A 26308-nucleotide genomic window follows, 5' to 3' on the forward strand; every position below is an offset into this window, starting at 1 on the left:
GCCGTGAGAGCTTTGGACCCTAACTCTGAGCTCAGGCCCTCCGGCACCTTCCCCGAAGCCCAGTGCTTCTGCCTCGAAGCCCTGCAGCCTCGGTCTCTCCGCCCTCCAGCTCTTCCTGTACCTTTAGCTCAGGGTCGCTGTCCGCACAAAGGTGGGGCTCCCACAGCTCCCCAAGCTCTCCCCTCTCTGGCCCTGCCTGTCCCTCACCTTCAGACACGCCTATCGGAACGCAGCGTTGCTGTCGGATTGTAGTCAGACCTGATGCTGCGCCCGCCCGGCGGAGACACATGAGCTGCAGCTCTGCTGTGTCTCGGCTCCCACCTGGACACCGAGGCCGCAGCCCCGCCTTCCAGGGAACCAGAGTGAGGGCCGGGCGCAGGTGGGTGCTGCAGCCACGTTTCTGCTGCATCGGACTGACCTGAACCCTGGGCAGCACCCGGGGGGGGGGGGGCAGCCACGTTCGGCTGCATCAGACTGACCGGAACCCTGGGCAGCACCCGGGGGGGGGGGCAGCCACGTTTCGGCTGCATCAGACTGACCGGAACCCTGGGCAGCACCCGGGGGGGGCGGGCAGGATGGGCTGCGGTGGGATCTGACACAAGCACTGGGGTTGGCGAAGACGGTGGGACAAGGGAACGAGAGAGGAACGGGCTCCGTTCGGAGACCTCGAGTGGCAGCCTCTGGGGAGCCTTCAAGGGCTCCTCAGAATGACAGCCGGGCCCCAGGGGAGGAGCTGCCACGGAGGGGCACACACAGGCCCCCTAGCTCCCCACGGAGGAGCGTGTGACAAACAGCTTTACAACAAGCTGTCTTGTGTCTGGGAGTCAACAGCCCCGGCTGATGTCCTAGAAACACACTCCACACACCACTGTGCCTGGTGCCGACACCCACAGCGGGCCAGAGACACGGACCATCACGCAGACGCAGGCCGTGCGGTTCCTGCAGGTTTCCCCATTTGGCCCCAAATAAGGAGCTGCCCTGCACCCAGCACACTTGTTCCCTAACAAGGAGTGGCCGCCGCACTGCCCAGCACGCCCACAGGCTGCTCGCCCACAGCCCACACAAACACCTGCGCAGAACACGGGCACGCCTGGCCGGGGCAGGGCACCGCCCATCAGCAGACACAGGGCTTCCCGGGCTTTCCCGGCACGTTCCCTGGGAGGAGGAGGAAGGTGGCAGGGGCCACGATGCCTGGCACACGCTGTGCCTGCGTCTCTCAAGTCTACACACAGCCACAGGCTCTCACAGTCACACACACAGGCACTCACAGTCACACACACACACACACAGGCACAGGCTCTCACAGTCACCCACACACACACACACAGGCTCTCAGTCACACACAGGCACAGGCTCTCACAATCAGACACACACACACACACAGGCACTCACAGCCGCACACACAGCCACAGGCTCTCACAGTCACACACACACACAGGCTCTCACAGTCACACACACACACACACACACAGGCTCTCTCAGTCACACACACACACACACACAGGCTCTCAGTCACACACAGGCACAGGCTCTCACAATCAGACACACACACACACACAGGCACTCACAGCCGCACACACAGCCACAGGCTCTCAAAGCCACACACACACACAGGCTCTCACAGTCACACACACACACACACACACAGGCTCTCTCAGTCACACACACAGGCACAGGCTCTCAGTTTCTCTCTCTCACACACACACACACTCACACACAGGCACAGGCTCTCACAGTCACACACACTCACACAGGCTCGCACAGTCACACACACTCACACACAGGCACAGGCTCTCACAGTCACACAAACACACACACACACAGGCTCTCAGTCACACACACACACACACAGCCACAGGCACTCACAGTCGCACACACACACAGGCAGAGGCTTTCACAGTCACACACACACACACACACACTCACACACACACAGGCTCTCAGTCACACACACACACACACACAGGCACAGGCTCTCACAGTCATACACACACACACACACACAGGCACAGGCACTCACAGTCGCACACACACACAGGCTCTCAGTCACACACACACACACACAGGCACTCACAGCCGCACACACAGCCACAGGCTCTCAAAGCCACACACACACACAGGCTCTCACAGTCACACACACACACACACACACACACACAGGCTCTCTCAGTCACACACACACACAGGCTCTCTCAGTCACACACACAGGCACAGGCTCTCAGTTTCTCTCTCTCTCACACACACACACTCACACACAGGCACAGGCTCTCACAGTCACACACACTCACACACTCACACAGGCTCTCATAGTCACACATACACACAGGCACAGGCTCTCAGTTTCTCTCTCTCTCACACACACACACACACTCACACACAGGCACAGGCTCTCACAGTCACACACACTCACACACTCACACAGGCTCTCATAGTCACACATACACACAGGCACAGGCTCTCAGTTTCTCTCTCTCTCACACACACACACACACTCACACACAGGCACAGGCTCTCACAGTCACACACACTCACACACTCACACAGGCTCTCATAGTCACACACACTCACACACAGGCACAGGCTCTCACAGTCACACAAATACACACACACACACACAGGCTCTCAGTCACACACACACACACACACAGCCACAGGCACTCACAGTCGCACACACACACAGGCAGAGGCTTTCACAGTCACACACACACACACTCACACACACACAGGCTCTCACAGTCACACACACACACAGGCACAGGCTCTCACAGTCACACAAATACACACACACACACACAGGCTCTCAGTCACACACACACACACACAGCCACAGGCACTCACAGTCGCACACACACACAGGCAGAGGCTTTCACAGTCACACACACACACACACACTCACACACACACAGGCTCTCACAGTCACACACACACACAGGCACAGGCTCTCACAGTCACACAAATACACACACACACACACAGGCTCTCACAGTCACACACACACACACACACACACAGCCACAGGCACTCACAGTCGCACACACACACACACACACATGCTCCAAGCTGCCTGCAATTGAAGGTTACTGTTCACAGTTGCATGGCCATTTGGGAGCTTTTTCTTTTAAAAACACAGTGTTGACCCATAAAACACAGGAAAGGGAACAACTAAATATAGCCCGGAGCATGAGAAAGGCCTGGAGAGGCAGACAGGACGGAACGCCCCTCTGCCCCTGCAGCTGACGCTGAGGGTGAAGGGCTCAGGTGCAGGAGCCGCGCACGTGGGGACCGGCTGTCCCAGGGCCACGTGCACGTGGGGCCGGCACCTGCACAGCAGCCCCAGGGCCTCTGGAGGTTCCATCTTCCTGCCCGACCCCCTCATGCCCTGACACACTGTGTTCAGCCCACCTCCCCGACGCACATGCACTCCCTGCACACGGCAGACACGGAGGTAAAACCGCTTACTCGGAGCGTCTTGGCAGTCGGGGAAGGAGTGGCGGGGGGCGAGTCCGACGTAGACTTCCTGCTCCGAGGGAACTCCTTGCTCCGGGTGTACAGAGAGGACATGGCTGCGCTGAGCAGCAGAGCTAAGCGAGGACGCGGCCACCCTGGAGTCCAGCCTGCAGCTCTAGGCCAGCGGCTGAGCAGGCGTGAGGCGTGTCCCTCCCCAGCGTCTAGCCGGGCCCTCTGGACGGCAGTCCTGCCGGGGGTGCTGGGGAGCCTCGCTGCGTTGCCTGGACCGAGTCCCAGGTTCTCCAAAAGCTCACTCCTCCCGAGGCCTCTGCCCCGACGACAGGAGGTGCAGTCCCGAGGCGGGACGGCTTTGGGCCTGCGGAGAGGCCGGGCAGGCCGCTCACTGGCAGGGGAAGGAAGGAGCCCTCTGCAAACAAACACGCGTCTCCCAGCCCGGCTCCACGCGGGCGAGCGCAGAGGCTGTGACAACGCGGGCCCAGCCGGTCGGGAGTTTGTGAGAAGCAGCAGTTGGAGGAGCTGGGCTCCCGTCCTCCAACACATAAACACTCAGCCACATCCCTCCTCTCCTTTCTGACGTTCCACAGCCGATTCGCTCAGCCAGGAATGCTGGAGCCGGGCCAAGGGCAAGGATCCGCTTCCAGCCCACGCGGCCGCCGCCACTTGTCGGGGGAGCCAGCGCAGCTTCTAGGAACACGGGGCTCGGGGTGCACGCGCGGACCCCCTGCTCACAGCAGGCTCTTCTCGGCTGTGACGAGGCGCCTCTATTCCGAAGCCCAGACAGCGGCCCGCACAGCACCGAGGCCCTCCATGCTGCGTTCTAACAACGTGTCACTAGCTGCCCCGAGGAGCCCAGCAAACGGAAACCGGGCCGGCACAGAGCGCGCTCCTGAGACAGCCCCGAGTTCTCCGACACTCCAGGCCGGGCAGGGGTCACGTGGGCACGGCGAGGGCCAGGCCGGGGACACAGACAGCAGGGGCAGCAGGACCACAGGACCAGTCTCCACAGCGAAAAGCCAGTTAAAAAGAAAGGAATGTATCTGCGTGGTCTCGAGGGTGAAATCTGACCAGGAAGCTCTCCACACCCTGCCGGCTCCCCGGCGCCCCCCCACTGCTGGCCCGTGCTTTCTACCCTGCGGCTACTCCAGCACAGCTCACCTCTCTGGCCCCACCCCCTTTCCCACGAATTTAAATTCCCTCCTCTCCTGGCTCACCTCGCGTCCAGGCAGTGCCACGGGTGACCCCATGACCTCGCGGACCCCTCACCAAGTTCACAGACAGGAAGACCAGCACGTACTGTTTCCGTCTTACACAGATGACAGTCGAACACGCAGTGACACGAACACGCAGTGACACGAACACGCAGTGACGCTGGGTCGCCACTCTGTGCTGTGCAGTGGACGTGACCCCAGGCAGGGCCCCGAGGCGAAACCACCCTCGTGCCCTGGGGCCTCCTAGGGCTGCTCCTCTGACATTCTGCCCACGGACGGACCACGGACGAGGAGGAAGGCCCGGAGGGAGGGACAGGGAGGAGGAAGCTTCCCCCAGGTGGGACCCAGTCTCCTTTCTCACACGAAGGGTCAGTCACCAAGGAGCCTGGGAAGGGACACCTCGAAGACAGACTGCAGGGCCCAGAGCAGAGGCTCCGTCCTGCCCTCGGCTGTGGTCACGGCCCTGCCCCTCGAAAGCGCGAGGCTCAGGAGCTCGCGAAGGAGCGGGGTCCAGCCCTTCAGGAGGTTCCTTCTGCAGACCTGTCCAGAGCTGGCTTGGGGGCCTCATGCTTTGCAATTAAACTTAAATTTAGCAACAGCTCACAAAGGCAGACCCAGTGGAGGCTGCCGCCCTTCACGGAGGATGTGTGCACGTCCCTCCAGGCCAGGTGGACCCGCCCGGGGACATGGCTCTCAGCACTGGACAGCGCTCCAGGAGGGACGCCGATGTCCTACTGTGCTCCAGGCAGGCCAGGGAGGAAGGACCCCCCCGCCCCCCGTCCCCTGTTCACTGCGCCTGACGAGAGCACGCCGAATGGATGGGCAGCACGAGCGGGCACCGGTCCTTTCCGACCGACTCAGAAGCAGCCACAGGGCCTGTCTGCAGGTGCTACAGCTGGTTCAACGCTGGGTACAAAGCCAGAGCTTCAAAAGGTACGACTCTCCGAAACTTTGTTAAAACTATAAATACTCAAAAACCAGCCGGGGTGCAGAAAAGTTCTTTATGTCACGACGGCTGCTTTAGAGCGAGCAGGAGATGCAGAGTGCCACGCTCACACGCCCTGTATCCCTGCGCGGAGTGACTGTAGCAGCAGAGGTCTGCTCAGGAGAGAGGCCCGACATCCAGGGCATGCTTGTGCTCTGTGTCCAGTGGAGGGCCCCCGCAACAGGCCCAGGACTGGGGACAACGAGCTTGCTCTCACGAATAAAGTTTTATTGGAACAGAGCCACTCCGCTTGTTGGCGTCTCTTCAAGGCTGCTCTCCCACTGTCCCAGAGAATGATGATGACCGCAGCGGGGCCCTGACCCAGACCCGCAGGGGACAAAGCCAGAGCCAAGGTTGGCACTGCCCCTCCCCTCCCCTCCCTGTTCGCACTGGAGGACAGCACCATGTCCCCACCCCGGCTCAGAGGGCAGAGCCTGGCGCCGTCCCCACAGGAGCCACGGCAGCCACCTGGCACATCCCCTGGGCAAGTCCCCGACGCTGAGTCAACTCCACAACGTGTGTCACCTGGTTATACAGCACCCACGTGCCATTTCCTCCAGGATGCTCCGTCACCTGAGGAATCTGAGAATAACCAGTGTGGGCTACAGACGGCACAAGGGTTTCGTCTGAGCTATTCGTTTGCCAACAGGCTTTTAAAACGTCCCTCCTCTCTCCCTAGGAGCAACACTGGCATCGTTTAGGGTGTAAGAAAACACAATTTTTAAAGCACCCAGAAGCCACGTGTTTTTAAAGGCTCATGCTGCTGAGGCTCCTGGGTAAACACTTCCGTGTAAACTATGCTTTTCCTACGCAGCAGCTCAGGGCGCTGAGGGCTGCTACCTGCTTCCAGCCCTGAGCCCCGCCGTCGTCCTCGCAGAAGGAATGGCTGTGATCAGGGGCCAAGCTCCCCCGGCCTCCTCGGCCGCCCAGGCTGCTGCCTTTGCTCGTCAGAGCTGAGCCTCATGCTGTGAGGCCCCGTGAAGGCTGTCCTCAGGGTGCGGGGGGCCCAGGAGCGCTCAGGGTGGAAACGACGCCTTTCTAAGGACGCTGTCGGTTGGTCTAGAAAACATTGAAAGAAACAGCACAGGAAAGTGCCAGCAGGAAGTCCAGCAGGAGGTGAAGCAGTAATTTCTTCTGAGCGGTATGACCTTGAACGGTGGTTCTTCTTCTTTACGGCAGAATCTCCTCTGTAACAAAATGTCCTACACCTCGACCTTTGCTATCCCGACATGCAATCCACTAGAAGCCCTAGCTAACATCTAACAGTCGGTCATCTGAACAAACAGGAAAGGAACTCATAACGAGACGCAGTGTTTCACTGGGAAGATCCGAGGCGGCCAGGGCGCGGCACTCCCAGGCCGTCCTGGAGCAGAAGGTGGACGCGGGCCTGGAGCACGCGCTGCTCCGCGTCTCCCAGGCGCCCCACCGTCACCCGCACGCACCACCGTGAGGGAGAGAGCAGAATTAGGTAGAGCTTTCTCAAGTTCACGGAGGTCCAATGTGCAGAACCGCCCTCTGCCAAAAGACGTGAGTTAACGCGTAAAATCAAGTCTGGTTTTGGACTCAGGTAACTGCAGGGTGACTGTCACACGGGACACACAGCCCTACTACCTCGGCCAGACCCCCAGCTGCTCGAGAGCCACCGCCCTGTGCTCAGAACCCCGTCTCCACGGAACCCCGTCTCCACGACAACGGGCCGAGCTCCTCAGGTCCCTCCACAGGAGACAGAGCCGCGGCCACTGACCCGCGAGCACCCGAGGCGGCAGCAGAGGAAGAGGCGGGAGACGGTGGGGGTGACGGGCCGTCCTGGTGGCTGATACACCTTCCTCACCCCTGTCTGAGGAGTCAAAGGCCAAACAGAACAGGATGGAGCTAGCTCCTGACAGAGTCCTGGCTGGGGCGGAACGCACGGGGCCGCAGGACAGTGGGTCCAAAGCCACAGCCTCTCCAGGGAACAGACTGCGCCCTGGTGACCGGGTCTCCTTGGCAACAGCACGACCTAAAATGAATCGGATCCTTAAAAGGAAGATGCCAAGAGGACCGGTTCTGAGACGCCCAGGGCGGCCTCAGGGAGTGGAAGGCACATGTGACCCTGGCGGCGGGGGGGGGGGGGGGGGGGGGGTTGGGCGGGGTGCATAGGGGTCACCTCTGGAGGAGACATCAGCAGCTCCGGGTGGAAAGCTGCCCCACACACGGCTGTGCGGCTGCTGATTCTCCACGACCGCCTCCTTCCCCCACGGCCCGTCCCCTGGGGGCTGATGTGACGCCATCGCTGAGGGGCCCATCTCCACAAGCACCAGGATCCTAGTACCCCTGACTTCTCAGAGCCCCCGTCCAGGGGCAAGCTGGCCACCGCCCTCTCCGAGGCGAAGAGGCTGAGAGAGGAACAGCGATACCGTCTCTCACTCTGCGAGGAGGAGAGGCTGCTCGGAAACAGGCCGGTGCTGCTGCGGGAGCACTGAGTCTCGCGTCTGCACAGCACCTCACCTCCGTGTCTTCAAGCTCAGCCCGGCTGTCTCCCAGGCAGCCGCCTGGCCTGGCCTCGCCTCGCCTCCTCGCGGGGCATACCTTACCATATTAGGCAGTTGGGCCGAGCGGAAAGCTCAGCCTGGGATTTTACCTAAAAGGACAAGGGCTGGGAAGGGACGGGAGGTCACGGGCACCAGCAGGGAAGGGGCTCTGGAGGTTAAGGAACAAGACTGAAAGCACTGCTTGGGTTGGTGGGGGCAGGGGTGCAGCGAAGGCGAGAAGCAGGCTGGGAAAGCCAGGCCCGCAGGGATGGGGGGGACTGGAGCTGGGGGACACGGGGGAAACAGGGCGGGGAACTTAGGGAGCCAACTGGAGCGGGGATCCCCGGGCTCCAAGTGAGTGGGAGCACCGGCCCCACTCCTGCCCTCCCCATCGTCCCGCCCCTCCTGCTCCTGCAGCCCCTGTCAATCCACGTCCCAGACCGCACCTGGGACATTTCAGACAGTGACACACCTCGGGGGAGCCTGGCGCCTCTCTGACTCCCAGTCACCTACTCTTTGCGGAAGAACCAGGAATGACGTCAAATCCCCCGATTCCAAGGTCAGCGAAAGCCTCACTCTCATCCAGACTTAGGGACCTGGACTCGGAAGATCACTCAAGGGGCCTCCAGAACCCCAATGTTTAAATGTGCTGTCACTCCATGCACAGCTCCAGGGTCGGCCTGGCATCACCCCATGTACACGATGGAACGGAGGCTGCGAGCCGAGTGGTGCGCTGGCTGCAGCTTAGCACGTCCGCTCTCGTCCGAACAGGGCGCCCCGTCCTTAAACAGACCGCAGGCCCACCTGACAGGCCGACAGGAGCCCGGCTGTGGTAGGAGCTCGGGTCTCGGTTCCCATTTCTGACACAGGAGCAGGAATTTAGGGTCCCTGAGGCCACCCCACCTTCCCCAAGCTGAGCCCAAATCTGCTCCCCAAGTCTCCAGCTCACAGCCCCACAGACGCCCCCGTCCACGCCGTCTGCTCACTCTGCTCAGCCACCTGGGCCCCGACCGCTCCTCAGGGATATCGGGCACTCACGCCTGTCCCTCTGCCAGCGCCGTCCCAACGACAACACGGCACCCCTAAATCCACGCGGCCCACTACCCTCCCTTCAGGTCTACGCTCGCACGAGGCTTCCCCAACAAGGCCTGTCCGACCACCTGCTGGTGCCGCCCTGACCCCTGGGAAACACGCTGTCTCGCACACCCCCACCCGCACCCAACCCCAGAGCAGCCTCACTCGGGAGCGGAGGTGCCGTCGAAGGCGACCCTGGGTAACCCGCCGAGTGGAACGCCCGTGGGAGAGGCCACGAGCCTGGCCGGTCCGCCTCACTGCAGCCCCGCGGCACGAGCAGCCAGGCCCCCGAACCCTAGCTGGTCGGGGCCTCGGTTCCCTCACTATAATAAGAGGCTCCCAGCCCAGGTCACCTCTGAGTCCCCCACAGCCGAGGCGAGTGACTCCACTACTTGGAACTGGTTTCGCCCGTCCCTTTAACACAGGGCCCATCCGTGGGGGCACCATCGTCCTGGTCGGCCCCCAGTGCCTCCGAGTGACGGGTCCAGTCACAGGACAGACGCTGCGAGGAGCAGAGGGTCAGCCAAGCACAGGCCCGGAGGGGCAGGCGGAGCACGCAGGGCGAGGCCTCCCCGGGCCCGCGCAGGCGCACAGCACAGGAGACAGGTGCTCCTCACCGCCAGCGTGTTCTCCGAGGAGACGGACAGCCTCCCTCACGCGAGGAAGCAGGCTCACTGCTCCTTCACGGAGCGAGGCGAGGCCATCGGGACACCTGCAGGCTGCTGCACACCTGATGTGACAGCCACCAGCCGGCTGCCCAGACCCCCGTTGGCGGTGTGTCCCGGCTCAGTGCCTCGTGAAGTGACCAGTGGGGACAGGCTTTGGCAACACCAGGCACGAGGCTGACTAAGCAAAGCCTCCTCCGTCTGAGCATCCCGCCTGGTGCCCTAGAGACGCAGGGCAGGTCTGTCCTCCGTGGCCACGAGAGCAGAGGCAGGCCTCCAGCCAGAGCCCCGCCCCACATCCCAGTGCTGGGCAAACAGACGCGGTGCCGTCTCCACGGCCGTCTACAGCCTCGGAGAGGCCCCGGGCGCCACACGGGAGCACGGAGGCAGCCTGCAGCCGCGGGAAGCGGAGGAAACGGCTCATGGGCGTCACGGCCTGACCCTGCCTGCGGCCCGAGGACGCCGTCTCACACGGCCCGCATCCGGCTCTGCGCGGCCTACCCTCCTGCGTGAGGTGTGCGTGTGAGCAGGCCCGGGGACACCCTCGCTGGCTGTCACTTACCCTTGCTTCCTTCACCTCTTCAGAGCCATCAGCTTCCTCCTCCTGAAAAGGAAAGAGTAAGAAAAACAAGAGGGTCACCGTCACAGACGCCTTGAGAGCAGGAGGGTCAGCCGTCAGTGACCCCTGACACACGCCTGGGGGTGCAGACAGCCCGGACGTCCTGCTGCCACAGAGCTCATCTCCCCTCTGTCGACCGTCAGCCGACGGCCCCCGGCTGTGAGCATCTCCCTAGGGCACAGCTCCACAGATGACACTGTCCTTTCTCCCCCACCCAACGGCTCAGCTCATTTCAAAGGGGTCGTTTGGGAACCAGGGGTCTGAGTGATGGGGCGGGGAGGGGCGAGGGGGGGGGACTTCCAGCTCCAGACGGGTCTGCAGCCGGCGGCACGGGGCGCCTGCCTTGGTGCGATGCCAGACTCAGCCTGCCCTGTATAGTTTTCCTTCCTCAACATGTTCTTTACGAGCCCGTCCTTTTCCTCCAGAAGAGCGAGGCTGAGCAGGAGGGGCTGCCTGCTTCCCGCGGTGCCCGAGCTCTCACCGCCGTCCCTGCGAGGAGGTGCGGGCAGCGCGGCTCTGGGACAGGGAGGGCGCTGAGAACCGGGCCAGCTTCCAGGCTGCAAACAGCCGCTTCCACGCACCGCCCGTCGTGACCGAGTACCTACTATGTGCTGGCGCCGCCCCCCGGCACTGGGCCCCCAGGAACACCCTAACGAGTCCCACACGAGTTCCCACAGACACTCCCTGCCACCGGCACCTTTGGGCCACGGGTGGGCCTCTGACCTCAGCACGGAGGGCGACCAGGTGCTGGGACAGGTGCCAGCAGACCGTCGACTTACGTCCTTCGTCCAGAAGCTGATGCCTGTGCCCCTCCGCCGCTCCCGGGGCCGCCTCCGCTCGCGGACGGATAGCCCACCAGCACACGGGTCGTCCACACCTGCCTCTTCACTCTCTGCGGGGGAGAGAGGACTGAGCACCAGGACCAGGGTGCGGCCCGAGGACGCTGTCTGGAAACTCCCCGGAGGCTGCATTTCCGGGAGCTCTACGCACCGTCTCTGTCCATATCCTTGGCCTCTGAGCTCTCAGCGTCGGGGGCTGCCGGTCCGCTCGTCCGCAGCAGGTGGGAGCTGGTATAGAGGGCGGGTCTCGAGGTGGTTGGGAACACGGCGGTGGTGGGCTTGTCTGGCTGAGCTGCACCCCTCAGGCGACGGCACACGGGCTGGGGGCCAGCCACAGGGAGACGTTAGAGTCCAGCCCCACCAAAGGGCGTGCACCGCGGGCTTGCTGAGAGGGGCTTTTCTACACCAAGAGGGTCACCAGTAGTAGATGTTCAGGAAGTAGCCAAAGCTAGTTGATTAGCCAGAAAGGAGAAGGTGATGGCCTGGCCGAGGGCACAGGCAGCCCTGACGCTGGAGAAAACCCCCAACTTTGGAATGAAATAGGAGGACAAGGGCCTCAGGACAAGGGCTCTGAGAGGACCACGTAGGAAAACAGCATCTGCCTTCGGAGCAGCAGCCGAGCTTAGGAGGAGACCCCACCCACTCACCCAGCACAGGCCTGAGGCCTCACGAGCTCACCTCTTCCTCCTGACCCCGGCCCCAGGGCTGGCGGCCCTCCCCGGTGTCCTTGGCGGGGACTGTGGACGTCTCATGCCTCTCGGAGCGGCCCTCCAGCCCTTCGGTACCCAGCTTCTGGCCAGGCTGGTCCTGAGCCTGCCGCTCGGCCCGAGACCGGCTGAAGGTCCTTTCTGCCTCCTGTAGGTCTGTCAAAGTCACTCCCTGGGGAGAGCGGACAGGTCAGAGAGGGGCCAGCCTGACCAGGACCCCACATCCCAGCTCCAAATGAGGCCCTCAGCACAGGGCCATTTCCAGCAACACGGCCAGAGTGTGCAGAGCTGGGGCGGGGCCTCTGGCTTTCTAGCCCTGTCCCTGAGGACAGCCGAGCCTTGCTGCTCCTCATCGCCAGGTAGCAGCGCTGCAGGGGTCAGTGACAGCCCTACGCTCGCCAGTCCCCAGTGCGGGACGTCGTGTCGTCCATGGACAGGAAAGGACAAAGGACAGAAAGGAGGCCACGCCCACCTGTGTCGACCTCCGGGTCTGCCGGGCTTGCCTGGAGCGTGCTTTCCGCAGAGACTCGGCCTCCTCATCACGGACGGGAGTCAGATACGACCTGCGGAGGGAGGGACACAGTGAGGAAGACGAGGTGTCCGCACCCTCACGTGGCTCCCACCTGCGAAGAGCGAAGGCGGAAGCCAGCAGAGGCCGTGGGAAAACTGGACAACAAAGCAGCGCTGAGTCCTTGGGACACGCTCATCGTTCACACAGACCCGTCTTGTTCGCTCAGGGCTCTCCCTCCCTCCCGTGAGAGACTGCAGGAACTCCCGTGACGGCCAGCTCTGGAGCGACGGCGGGCGAGCTGAGAGGAGGGTCTCCTTGCCTATTTCTGTGAGCGCGTCAGACTGGGGTCTGTCCTCCTAAGTCACTGAGCGCTCACCAGCGAAGCATCTGGAAAGGTCTGAAACAGGGGCTCCGTTTCAGACAGAACACTCAGGCCTATTCACATTTCTATTGGGGGATCTGATCACACAATGGGCAGAGGGTTTGAATAGACCTGTATCCAAAGAAGACGTACAGGTGCCCACAGGTACGGTGCTAAAGGCCCCTCACCATCAGGGAAATACATGCCAATCGAAACCACAGTGAGGGGCCACCTCACGCCTGCCAGAACGGTGTCATCAGTAAATCAACAGCCACAAGTGCTGGCGATGATGTGGATGAAGGGGGCCCCTGAGTGCTGGTGGGAATGCAGCCTGGGGCAGCCTCTATGGAACAAATCGGAGTTTCCTCAAACAATTAAAAACAGAACTGCCTCTGGACCCCGCAACCCCACTTCCAGGCATTTATCCGAAGGAAACAAGAACACTGAAGATGTGGCTCATACACAGTGAGACACTGCTCAGCCGTGACGACGAGGAAGCCCTGCCATTTGCAACAACAAGGAGGGACCTGAGGGCATCAGCTACTGTAAGTGAAACAAGTCAGACAGAGACCAGTCGCGTACCTCACTTTCACACGGAACCGAAAACCCCAAGCTCAGGGACAGAGAACAGAGTGGTGGTGCCGGGGCAGGGTGGTGAGTGGGCAATGTGGGTGCAGGGGGTCAAAAGGTCCAGACGTCCAGCTCTCACCGCAGCAAGTCCTGGTGCAGCACACGGGGTGGCTGCACGGAGTATGGGAAGGCGCTGAGGCCAGCAGATCCTAAGCGTCTCCACAGAAGGGGAGCGTCTGCCCCGTGTTGCGAGGGTGTTAACTGCAGTGAGGCCCAGGCCTGTGGGTTCTGGACCATCGGCTTGTCCTCCACGGAGGCTGCTCACCACACTCGGCAGCCGGTCCTCCGGGAGACACACTCCAGCAGGCCTGGCACCGGCCGTCCAGCGCGACGGTCACTGTCATGGTGGCCAGCGAGGACTCACATGCAGCCGGTGTGACGGAGAAGCTTGATTTTAAATTAATTCAAGCCTCAACAGCTCCACATGGCTACGGCTCCCACACTGGACGGCACAGCCCGAGAACCCACTTAAACGACCCGCACCCCAGACCCACCTCGTCTCCCACGAACCACATGGCAGGCAGCCTACCAGTGACGCTGAGAAGCAGCTGACGTGACTCTCCCCAGGATAAAGCCTCCCCGCTCCATGCTCCTTGGAGGCGAGCCTGCCCTTTTACAGGTTGCAGGAGGTGGTGCTGGCTCCCACCTGAGACACTTACAGGGGCAGCACCAGCTGCCTCCCCTGGGTCCCCACTCCCTCCGCCCTCGACCACCCCTGGGTCCCCACTTCCCTCCGCCCTCGACCTCCCCTGGGTCCCCACTTCCCTCCGCCCTCGACCACCCCTGGGTCCCCACTTCCCTCCGCCCTCGACCTCCCCTGGGTCCCCACTTCCCTCCGCCCTTGACCACGACAGCCCTGAGACCACAGACTGTACCTCCTTGCGCAGGCCTGCATTGCGGCGGAAGGTCAAAGACGTGTGGGGGTGGATGGCCAGAGAGGTGTGTGGCTGCGGGGAAGGCGCAGCCTCAGCGCCCACTCCCTGGGTACCCGAATGCTGGCGGCTGCCACCCAGCCAGAGGCCAGGCCCGTGAGTGCGAAGCTGCCACAGAGCAGGAGGAGCAGGAGAAGGGAGGGGGGGGCAGGAAGGCAGGTCCTGGGCTCAGCAGAGCCAGTGCCTGTAACAGTTCCCAAACACTGCATGAGATGCTAGTTCATCACTGTCGGATCAATACTCCCGTCTCACGGGGAGGGCGGGGTGCGCAGGGAGGAAGATGCGGGATGCAGCTCGGGGAGGAGTCCTGGACACGGTTTCACCTGCCCTTGGGTGACCCTCAGGGCTGCCTGTCCCCGTGGGCCATGGGGACAAACCTGCCTCGCGAGCGACTGACAGTGGTGAAGGGACGGATCGGAAAGGAACATCGCAGAGAGTCAATATTTTAGGCTGTGCAGGCTGCTCCACAGCTCCTATCGATACATAAACCAAAGGGCGAGTACCCGTGGTCACAGAGCTGCAGCAGCTGAATCCACGTGGCCCTTCGGAGAAAGCCTGCGGACCCTGCTCTAGGCTCAGCAGCACCACGCCACGGCTCAGAGGACACTGTTCTTTACAGACTGCGGGAGTCTGGCACGTCTGTGACCTACCTAGAAAGTACTATGTCACCCCGAATTTGTGTTCAGTACTTCCGAACGTTTGCTCCATTGAAACACTCCAGCCCCAAGTGCCAAAGCCACTGCCACCAACGGCACGGTTTTCGTTATGTAGGTCACCGTACAGTTAGTTCAGGGGTCAGCGGGATGTTCCAGACCAGCAATGGCAGACTCCAGCCCCAAATGGCCAGCGAGAGCTGATTAATTCCACCCCCACAGGCTGGACCAGCTGGACCAGCCAACTGCCCTGCACTGATCACTGACCACTGCCAGGCCAGGTCAGACTCAGCACCAGCGCTGGGTTTTTTTGTTTGTTTGTTTTTTAAAAACAGCAAAGTCCTGGAAATAACCCAAATCTCAAACAGTACGGAGAATAGTTAAATATAGATGGAAGATCCATTATAGAATACTATATAGACATTACAAGACAAAATGAAAGCAAAAGATACACATGTTGGGAAATATTAGTAACTTGAATATGTAAAGAACTTACAGCAATTTAAAAAAGAGCAAAAATCCAACTGAAAAAAATCAGCAAAGCACAATCAGGAAATTTACAAAAGAGGAAACTCCAAAAGCCTATAAACGTAAGAGAAAACGTTTATTTCCACTAATAATCACGAAATGCAAACTAAGACAGGAGGGACGACTTCGTCTTCCTTAGATTCGCAAACACTGACACTGTCCAGGGTCACGTGCCTGGAAAGAACGGGACTGGCCCCCACAGGCCCCGCGGGGGGTCGGGGGGCAGGCACTTGTTTGCTTCCTTGGACAACTTTTAACTTAGGCTGGACCTTGTGCAGCTAAAACTTTTAACTGTAACAAATGATGTTAATGACAGAGCACTGACCAAACAGTATGAGATACATGAGACATAACTGTATCCTAGTTGGTGAGCCGCTGAGGCTGTGCTCAGCGCTAAGGGAGGATACACTGTATCCTAGCTGGTGAGCCTGCAGGCTGTGCGCAGCCCTAAGGGAGGATACACTGTATCCTAGCTGGTGAGCCTGCAGGCTGTGCGCAGCCCTAAGGGAGGATACACTGTATCCTAGTTGGTGAGCCACTGAGGCTGTGCTCAGCGCTAAGGGAGGATACACTGTATCCTAGCTGGTGAGCCACTGAGGCTGTGCTCAGCGCTAAGGGAGGAACCCAGGGAAAAGGCCGCTGTGAAGAGGGCACACGCAGGGGTAAGAAACGCCCAGACCTGGGGGAGCCGGTGCTGAACACTCACCTCCTCTGCAGTCAGGTGACAACCGACCTCTCCCCAGAGCAGCGCTAGGTCCCAGACTGCTGTCTCAGGGTCCTGGCCTGGCTGGGAGGGAGGGCCACCTCGCCCTTCCGAGAAGGACTATGAAACAGCTTATTCTCTCCGGTCCACGCCCCACCCCAGGTGACTCACATTCCTGTAATTAAGACTCAGCAGCGGGTGCGTTCTAAGTCAAGGTTTCCTGGGGTGTAATTTACACACAGCCAACTTGCCCTTTTTGGATGAGGAAACGAGGGAAGGAAAATAGTGCCCAGAAGTGGCTGTGGCCGGAGCTCCCAGCAGCCAAGCTCCAAGTAGCGGAGACAGGGACCGAGGACACGGACACCTGTGGGGGGAAGGGCCTGTGAAGACGGGGGAGGCCTGGGACCCACACGGAAGGGGTTCACAGAAGAAAAAAGCTGAAGGGACACGAACGGGAAGGACAAAGTGGCTGGAGAAGGGGTCACAAGGCCCCAGAATGCCTGGCAGCCCAGGTGCTTATACCTCGGCAGCTGTCACATGAAGAAGCGCCCAAGGGCCATTCCACAAAGGGCCCCCCCAGGAGGGACCTTGGCTCTGCCCGAATACCTCGCCCCACCGACGCACCTCTGCTGCCATCTGCTGAACACGGCGGGCACTGCACACGAGAGACCACTGCCCTCAGCAACTTCTATTCAAGCCTGCCTTGTGTAGGCTCCACCGTGGAAGAAACCCAATGAAAGAGCACCCGCCAGGAGCTTCCATGTGGATTAGTCACCCACCCAAGATCAGAGCAGCAACAGCCCCAGGGGCGCCCTGGTGCAGTGGGGCGGGTGCAGGGGTCTCGTGTGCACAGGACCGTGCTCAGCAGAGGGGTGACAGGCCTCGGCGTGGCCAGAGTCCGCCGTAACCATGCCCAGGCTTTCTCCCTGGTGCACAGCTGCAGACACGGGAGACACAGCATGGCCGTGGGGCTGGGATGACCCAGCAGGACTGTGAATTCTGCCTGGAAACTCGTCCTTGGAGCACCCAACACCAGTCAGAAGGCGTCCATCTCACACGCACAGGGACGCTCACCTCCACTGTCCTGTACGGTAGTCTTGCGGTAAGCAGACAGCTTGCACCCAGACCCAGCGCCAGCCTCTCGCTGACAGCTCCCAGCCGCACCCGGAGCCGCCTTCCTCCTCCTGCACCAGCGTCTCCGTCTTGCCCGGGCTATCCAGTGACCTCCTGCCCCAAGCACCTTCACTTACTTAGCACACACATCATCACGTAACATAAAGAGCAGGGAATACAGCCGCCCGTGTCCTGCCATCAACGTACGGCCACATGACCGACCCTCTTTCCTCCTACAGAGAAGCCCTGAGGCCCTGACCCCTGGGGCGCTCCAGTCAGGGCTCACGGTCAGGTTCGTCAGGGGCATTACAGGCTCCGGAGCAGCTCCACACTATTCTGGCTGGCGACCTGCTCTTGCCCCTGCTCCCCTTCCCCTCCCCAGACGCATCCCCCCGCCCTCCCCCGCCACACATCTGCAACCAAACCGCTTCCCGAAGGACCACAGGAAGAACCAAGAACTGAGCAGAAACAGTACCTGGATGTTGACGCTCCAAGCAAGGCGCCCCAGTTCCTCCCCGGAGCACAGAGGCCACCCCCTGCCCTCAGGTTCCTTACAACCAGGAGCCCAGCCCCGCGGCTGGAGGCGGGCTCCTTCCTTGGCTGCACCTGGGCAGCAGCTCCCCCAGAGCCCGGTCAGCAAACGGGCCACCCTGGCTGTCCCTCCCCAGGAAGCACAGCCTGCTTCAAGGGGCTGTCACAGCGACTGCCTGTGCTACACGGGGAACCCGACTGGGCGGGGGGCTGAGTGAGGGCACACAGCTCTGGTCCCTCCCGGTGCTGCCGCACTCACACTCTGAAAAAAGAAGCGCCTTATCAGAAGGAGACTAACCACGGACAGGGCCTGATAAGGACCCCGAGCAGCGGGGTCAGGTGACTGCTGGCTCCCTGAGGTGCTGGGAGCGGGGACAGAGCCAGACACGGGCCTGGCCTCCCTCTGGACATGGGAGTCCTATGTGGGGCCACTTGTAAGCCCCCACGCCTGAATGTGGGCTGGTGGGAGGACCTGTGTGGTGAATGCACCGTGTTGGGGAAGTGAAGTGAGTCCTGTCTCAATAGCTGTGCTGAGCAACAGAAATCGGGGAAAGATAACAGGCTTTTAGTCAAGACCTTGCACCTCACTGTGGTGACCCAGCTGGCATCGCCCCGGCCTTTTCTGCTGGGTCCCGGGCACCAGAGTCACCAACCGCTTTACCGAGAAGCATCCATACACCACGGGAGCACACACTCAGCGGTCTGTTTAGTAAAGCGCATGGTGACGCCATCGTCACACAGTCCATTTTAAACGGGTTCTTCCCCCTGATGCACCAGCCGTCGCTCCGCCGCCTGCCTGAGACCCAGGCCCGCAGCGTCACTGTCCCCGGCCCACAGCGCACAGCGCCCTCGTCACCTCACCTGACGGTGACTTATCTGGGCACGTTCTGTTCCGTGTGGCCACAGGCACGCAGGGAGGGCAGCCACAGCCTCCCTGAGATGGGGCACTGGCACCAACGCTGGGCGCGCGAGTGCATGGCGACATGACAGCAGATCCCAGGCACCCCCACAGGAACCGCATGCACCCTCTACACCCTCTAGGCCCCTGGTGACGAGTCACATGACACCCAGACCCCAGGAGGGGAACACGGCAGAAAACGCACCGATGGCTGCTGACTCCCACCCCGTCCCGTGCAACCTCCGCGCAGGAAGACGGACGGCTCCTGTCAGCGAGGCCTTGGCGAGTCTCTCAGGGCGAGAAAAGGCTCATTTGCAACAATAATTGCCGGGCTGGGCTGGAGGCCTCTCTTTGGAGCCCTTTATGAGTTGACAACTGCCTGTCTTTAGCCTGGAGACAGAGATGAGTCAAATGCTTTTAAAAACCATGACTCAGTGTTTCACGGTTTACATTGCCAGCCTTCCCAGGACGAGGCCGTCACTTTGCTGGCAGCGTCACACCAGCGGGAATAAGCATGTGGCTTAGAAGACCCCTGGCTCCAAGGAGGTCGCTACGTGGCGTGTGGGACTCAAGCCAGGCCTGGCCGTCTCCTCCCCAGCAGAGCGGAGTCGCAGGGGGGCTGTTTGGGGCAAGAAAAACCATTCACCTTCTTGTGCAGAAACACGGTGAGCCGTTTCTATGAAGAAAGGGAAGGGCACCCATAAAAAGGAAGAGAGAAGACTCAGGGAGGGCGGAAGGCGGGGGCGGGGGCGCTGCAGAGCAGCAGCGGGTGAGGGTCAGAGGCCGGCACTCGGAGTCTAATATTAGCCCAGGGCTGTTGACGCTTTGTTGCTAAGGAAAACTTGGAGCTTTGGAAAATGAGTCCAGTCCCCTGGGACAGCTGCCACCTGGCTGCGTCCCCACAGGCTCTGCCAGTGCCCGCCCGCCCGCCCTCTCAGAGGGCCCCCCCTCTCAGACGGCCGCTGCTCCGGGGACCCCGGGACAGGGTGCGTGGCAGGAATTTCAGCGCCTGAGGGAGGAAGGGGTGCTGCACGCCTGGCTGCAGCCTCAGACCGATGGCCCCAACCCAAACCTTCATCCTTAAATCTCGAGGAGGGAATGGCTGGTGAGCTCCGTGAGGAGGAAGAGGTGTGGGTGCCTGACTCCAGGTGTGACAAGGGCCATCACGCCCCTCAGGGCCTCAGCATGTCCACCTAACGTGACGAGGATGCAGGAGCCCACGCGAGCTGTTCAGGGTGAAAAAGGAACTTTGTAAATCCAAGACCGCGCCTTCTTGAGAGAAGAACTGTGGTGCAAGCCCTGCCCTGAGCTTCTGCGGCACAATCAGGAATGACCCAGAATCCTGCAAACCTCGCATCTGGAAGGACTGTTTACTCCTCAGGCTGACGGTCGCTCACAGACTCAGCGTCACGAGAGACTTGTCCCTGGAGTGCGTTGTTCGCAACTCCTTCTGCCCCCGCCCCGTCACGGCGGTCATACTTTATCACGCTGCAACTTGGGGAACGCAGGAGGAAGAAAGAAGAAAACCGTGGCCCGCATCCCCCGAACAGCCCAGGGCGGCCATTCCCTTGCTTGCCCTGTGGTGTCCCAGGCATCCCTGGGCCCTGGCTCTGCCCATTCGTGGCCCAGCTGCAGCTCCCCCCTCGGGAAAGAACAGGGTGCCCCGGGAGGCGGCCGTGAGAACAGGTTCTCGGAGGAGCCAGGTGTGCAGGTCACGTCAGACCCGTCCAGCCCGCCTGCTCGGGGATCCCCTCCGAGGCCAGGCCAGTTTTAAAGCCCAGTTTACCCCAAAGGCCACGGATGCTCCCCAGGCGACCTGCACACCAGGCCTCGCCACAACCCCCAGCGCGAGCTTCCCCAGACGGCACCGCCAGCTCTTTCAGAAGGAAAAGTTAGTTGTTTTCAAAACATGTGATTCTCCCCCTTTCGTGTTTGCCTAGAGGGAGAACGTAAACAGCTTTAATTCTGTAACAGCTTAAATGGTATGTCTGATTGGATGAACTCATCCGAGCCGACACACCCGGTCCCCGCAGCTGGAGAGAAGTTCAGTTCCCGCCTTGCTCGCTGTAGCCTCCAGCGCACACCCAGTGGGACCTGGCCTTGGTGTCCGTGACAAAACAGAACGACTCCACAGACGCAGGAACTCGGAAAACGCTGCAAATTCTGCCCCCGCACCCCCTTCCACACCAAGAGGACCGATGGGCAGCCGAGTCGCCTGTTGAACCTGTGTGACCGACTTTCACACGTTTATCTGGCCGCAAAGATGCTTCTTCCTTCATCTAATCTATTTCACACAGGCCTTTCAGAAACACTACCTGGCCTCCCCTCTTCCAGCTCAGGTGTCCTGAGCGCGGCCCCTGAACTTCCTGTTCCTAGACCCGCCTCCCAGCATCACTCACTGGAACGGGGAGCTGCCGCTCCAGGCGCCTCTGCTCCAGGCGCCTCTGCTCCGTCTCGTTAGGTGGGGTGAGGGGTGAGAGCTGAGGCCTGGGTTTCTTTCTGGAACGAGCGTGTTCTAACACTGACTGGTGGCGGCGGCACAGATCCGTGCACACGCTGGAAACCACCGAGCTGTGCACGTAAGGGGTAAACCGTATGGTAGGTGAACGGTGTCTATAAAGCTGTCAGCACGGTGCCTCCGGGCGCCCCGATGGAGCTGGCTGTGAGCCGGCTGCCCGGTCCGCTCCCTGCCTGTCCCCGCGCTCCAGGCTTTCCCTTCCTTCCCGCCGCCCGGTGCTCCCGTACCTTCTGCCTGGATGCTGGTCCCGCCTCTCCCCTGGTCTCGCCCTGAGCACTGCCTCTCAGGCACTGTCCCCTGGCCCCCAGCATTCTCCACCTCAGGTAGCATCCCTCTCATTTCTTCTCGTGACGGTTTCAGAGCGGCCTCTGTGATAAACACCCACACACCTGGACTGGTTGTAGCTCGTCAGTAAGAGTCTCTGGCTTGTTTTGCACAAATACACACTCACAAAATAAAATCCTCCTCTGATATGCACCTCGTTTTCCAGTCTGAATTCAGGGATAACCGTGGCCTCAGTTTAGGTTTAGGTGGGTCTGAAACTCCCAAGTGGAGCGCCTCCCTGGAGGGGAGACTGGCTGTCCTCCTGGTCACAGCGCCCCAGGTCCCTGGGTCCCGACCCCGCTCCCTCCTACCTTACATCTCCCCGTGTCTGCGCGACCACTCTCCAGGCAGAGACACTGCAGAACCTGACACGCAGCACAGTCACCACCCTGCGGTCACTCACTCCCTGCTCTGGGATTCCTCTCCAATGAACCAAAACTTCACATCCGTGCTCCATTTCTCTGAGCCTTTTATGCCCTTACTGCCCTTCTGAGCCGCCAGAGGTCACTGTGGACGACCCTGAGCAGAGCAGCCGGTCCTTCTCAGGTCAGGTTCTCCATCACAGAGTGGGACACTGTCTGCCACGACCTCACAGGCAGACAGACAGATAGACAGACAGAAGGGGAGAGCTGTCTCCCTGACAGAACAGGTGTCTCTCTTAAATAGTCAGAAACAATGCAGATCTCCACCAAAAATCTCCTGGCAAGTCCAAGACCCAAACTGTAATGTAAAGACCTGTTTTCATAAACACGCGTGAGACCAGGGAAGACGCCCCCCGCCCCTCCCCGCTCCTGGGAGAACCCAATGAACCCAGCCCGTGACGCACCTCCGTCTCTCCCTGGCTTCCACGGAGGAGTCCGTCCCAGGCGTGGACAGCAGAGAGGCACTGGTGACCCCGTTGGCAGTGCTGGGTGGGGGGCGGTTGGTGATCACACACAGAGGGGTGCTCGATGAGACGCTGTCTGCCTTCTCAGCCGTGGAGTCGGCCAGGGGCCTGTGAGGAGCCCTGAAACCAGAGGACAGCGGAGGACGTTCAGACGCTGCGCCACAAGCAGAGACGGGGCGCGAGACAGGCTGCGCCGAGCGGCTTCTTGCTGTTGGTTTTTCACTCTGAGCCCTTCGGTCTCAGGACAGTGTGAGCAGTTCGGTCGGACGGCCTCTGCCGAGGAGGGATGTTTTATGAAAATTTTTTTTTTGCTTGAGATTAAATTTAAAAACAAAAAATCAGCTCTGGCAGCAGGCGAAGCAGAGCCTGGGCAGGAGCTTCAATGACCCCGCACACCACTTGGTCCCTGCACGCAGAGATGGCCGCCCCGCCCCTGGACACGATCTGCGGTCCCTCACTTGTCTCCTGCAGCCCCGCGTCCCTCCGCCTGGACGGGGACGTCCCCTCGGCTGTGCAGACGCCTGCTACCTCTGCCCGAGCCCCGCTCCCCCCGCCCCGACGGGGACGCGCTGTGGGCTGTGCCACCTGCGGCCAGGACGGTCACCCTCCGCCCCAGCTCAGCAGCTGCCTTTCCCCCGGTAGCCAGATGCCTGCCCGCCCGCCCACAGCTGACTGAGAACCAGACCAATGAGCAGGGCTCCAGACGCACAGGCCTGCGGTTAGTCACTCACACAAAACACGACCTTTGCTTCCCGCAAAGAGCGAGTCCCAACATGGGCTCTCCCCCCAAAAGCCGCCAGTGGTGACATCACAGCTTGTTGCTGGGGTAACGGACCCAAAACGGACTCTCACGGAGACTGAAAAAGCACGAGCACCAGCGTGCTAAGGGCTGCTGTTTCCACCTCCGCCGATGACAGGAAGGCTGATGCGCGGCCAGAGGCTCACTTTCCAACAGCCACAGGATCCGAACAAGCGCAAACAAATAACCAGACCCCACGGTCTCACACGGCGCCCCGACGCAGACAGAGCAGACAGCTCTCAGGTGGGACCGAAGACACAGGCAGCACTCGGAGGCAAGTCAGCCCTCGACCTCGAGGCGTCTAAGGAGGCGCTAGTGAAGTCCGAGGCAAGGCTGGGGCGCACTGACCACAACCTGGGCTGCAGGCCTCCTCGGGTCAGCGCCTGTGCGCCTGCCTCCCTGCCTCCTCGCTGCAGGGGTGCCGCGGACTCCACCGCGTTGATCGCGGACTGAACTCCCGCTGCCACTCTGAAACGCGGTGTAACTTCACAGCGGGTACCAAGCTCAGACGACCAGAGGCTTGGGGCCACCTGGGCTACACCTCTGCCCACGTAAGCCTCTGATCGCCGTCTGTAAAACGGGGGTCATGTACCTCCACACGCAGGGGTCGCGTGACGCTTCGATGAAACACTGTGTGCAGACACCTAGGATGGGGCCCAGGATAAGAACTCCCGAAACAAACAGAACAGCAGACAGGACCCCGAGGTGGACAGACTGGGCGCAGACCCCGCGGCCCCGCCTCGCTGTGACCCGGGCAGACGAGTGGCTTTGGTCTCTGGTCCTCCTCCTCTACAAAGGGAGAAGGCCCTTTCGTGAACGAGGACTCCTCACAGAGGACAGTGACGCCTGTCCCTGTGGGGGCTAGTGCCCCGCCCCCGGCCACTGTCCTGTCTCCCTCACTAACAGAGCCTGGGGGTGAGCGAGGGCAGCACGTGCCTGGTATGAATCCACACGCTCCCAAGTCCCCCGAGTCCCGTTCCTTCCTCGGGAGGACGGTGCCTGCGATGCCTGTACACCGCGTCACTACGACGGCCCCCTGGACGTCTCCATGACGGCGCAGTGCTGTTCTGAATCACCCATCATAAGCCCGCCCTCCTGGCAAACGGATGGCCCCACTTATTTTCTGGGGAGAAGCTGGTCGCTGACGGTGCCCGTCACGCACGAGCGGCATGCCCTGAGCAGCAAGGCCGTCACTAACACCCCTTGTCCTGTGTCGGCTGGAGAAACAAGACCCCAGAAGGAGTCCCTTTGCCAGACCGGAAGCACATAGGGTCCTGACCACGGGGGCTGACCCAGGCACAGCCACGCTGAGGTCCTCTGTGCTCTCAGTGGCCTGTCCGCTGCCCTCCGACGACCCAGATCCCAGGACGCCACCCCCCGGAACCGAGTTCAGACCACACACACCTCCCCTTCCCGCGTTTCCAGCAACAGCGCGGGCTGGGATGTTCGGAGCCGCCGGCCTTTTGCACGAGCTAGCGCTGCCGGTGTGGTGCGTGTGCGCCTTGCAGGAAGGGGCGCGGAGAGCCCCGCCTAAGACTGGAGTCAGGACGCGGGGGTTCGGCGTGAGATTTACCACAATGTGGAGCCCTTAGCTGCAGCCACGACTGGTAGGTGATGAGGTGGAAGCAGTCAGTCCGTGGGTGCCGAACCCCAGCACAGAGCACACGGCGGCGACTGTTCAACAGGCTGCTGGCTGGTCGGTGACGTCACAGCAAAGGCAGCCTCCCGAGTGACGGGCCTGTCGCAGTTCACGCAGCTTCTGAGGGACAGGCCTCTCTGGCCCACGTGTCTCGCGCATCCGGAGGCGTCGCTGTGATGACGTGACTGAGCGGCTCCAGAAGCCTTACCTGCGGCGGGCGCAGGTGCGCAGGGTCCACACTGCCGGGCGCGGGGCCAGGAGAGGCAGGCGCCACCTGCTGCCCGACAGGTGAGGACCACGGTAACAGGCGAGGCAGCAGGAGATGAACTGCAATTGGCTGAAAGGAAGGACGTGTGGGGCCACTACTCCTACCAAGGGAAGCACTGAAAAACACACACATCGCGTTCCCCAGGACATGCCGCCCCACCGCGGCCCAGCACCTCCTCCCCGTCACCATGAGGCCAGCAGGACAGAGGCACGGCTCGGGAAGAGAAAGGACCGGCCAGCGCTGGCCACTGGCAGCAAGCAGGCGCCTGCCCATCACCCAAGGAGGGAGGAGCGTGGAGGACAGGCCATGTGCAGCCAGAGAGAGAACATGGTGGGGTGAGGCCCGAAAGGGAAATAACAGAAGAGAATCATTTTGTTAGAAAAACCCAATGCCCACCCACCCGAGACCACAGGTCATGCCCCACCCCGTCCGCCTGTTGCAGAAGCAGCTCGGAGAGGCTGAGTGCGGCCGAGCTCCCGGAGAGCTGGAGCAGAGATGGCAGACGGGAGGGGGTCAGCCTCCAGAAGCTGTGAGCCAGGTCCCTCTGGATGGTTCCAACTGTGAGTCTAGAACAGGGGTGGGCAAACTTTCTGACTCGAGGGCCACAATGGGTTCTTAAACTGGACCGGAGGGCCGGAACAAAAGCATGGATGGAGTGTTTGGGTGAACTAATATAAATTCAAAGTAAAGGAGCGGAGGGGAGAGCAAGAGAACCGGATAGAACAGCCGGATCCGGCCCGCAGGCCGTAGTTTGCCCACGGCTGGTCTAGAAACTCCTGTGTGGGTGACCCAGGCAGGTTCTTTCTGCTGAGCGTGAGCGAGAACCACCTCGATGGCGGCACCGGTCTGGTCACCCCTTAGCACCTCTGTCTGTGGCAGTGATGGCACTCGAGGGGGCGACCAAACAACGCTACTGAACACAAAGACGCACTTTCTGCG

The 26308-nt window shown here is 61.2% G+C and overlaps 1 protein-coding gene across 3 annotated transcripts in view; it reads right to left on the reverse strand.

The window, feature by feature from the left end:
- PPP1R12B (protein phosphatase 1 regulatory subunit 12B) overlaps positions 1-26308 on the reverse strand; it is a 66219-nt gene that overhangs the window by 16488 nt on the left and 23423 nt on the right. For 2 of the 3 annotated variants that reach the window (XM_080650966.1, XM_080650965.1), the window contains exons 13-18: positions 22604-22783; positions 12548-12638; positions 12047-12247; positions 11520-11688; positions 11309-11421; positions 10473-10514 (exon numbers count right to left, since the gene is read on the reverse strand). In XM_080650966.1, coding sequence (XP_080507092.1) covers positions 10473-10514; positions 11309-11421; positions 11520-11688; positions 12047-12247; positions 12548-12638; positions 22604-22783 — 796 coding nt within the window. Of the gene's footprint in view, positions 1-3459; positions 4080-10472; positions 10515-11308; positions 11422-11519; positions 11689-12046; positions 12248-12547; positions 12639-22603; positions 22784-26308 lie in introns of those variants that run through there. The other variant, XM_080650967.1, reaches the window with a different exon arrangement.

This window comes from Plecotus auritus, assembly GCF_963455305.1.
Source record: "Plecotus auritus genome assembly, chromosome: 14".
NCBI classification, from domain to species: Eukaryota; Metazoa; Chordata; class Mammalia; order Chiroptera; family Vespertilionidae; genus Plecotus; species Plecotus auritus.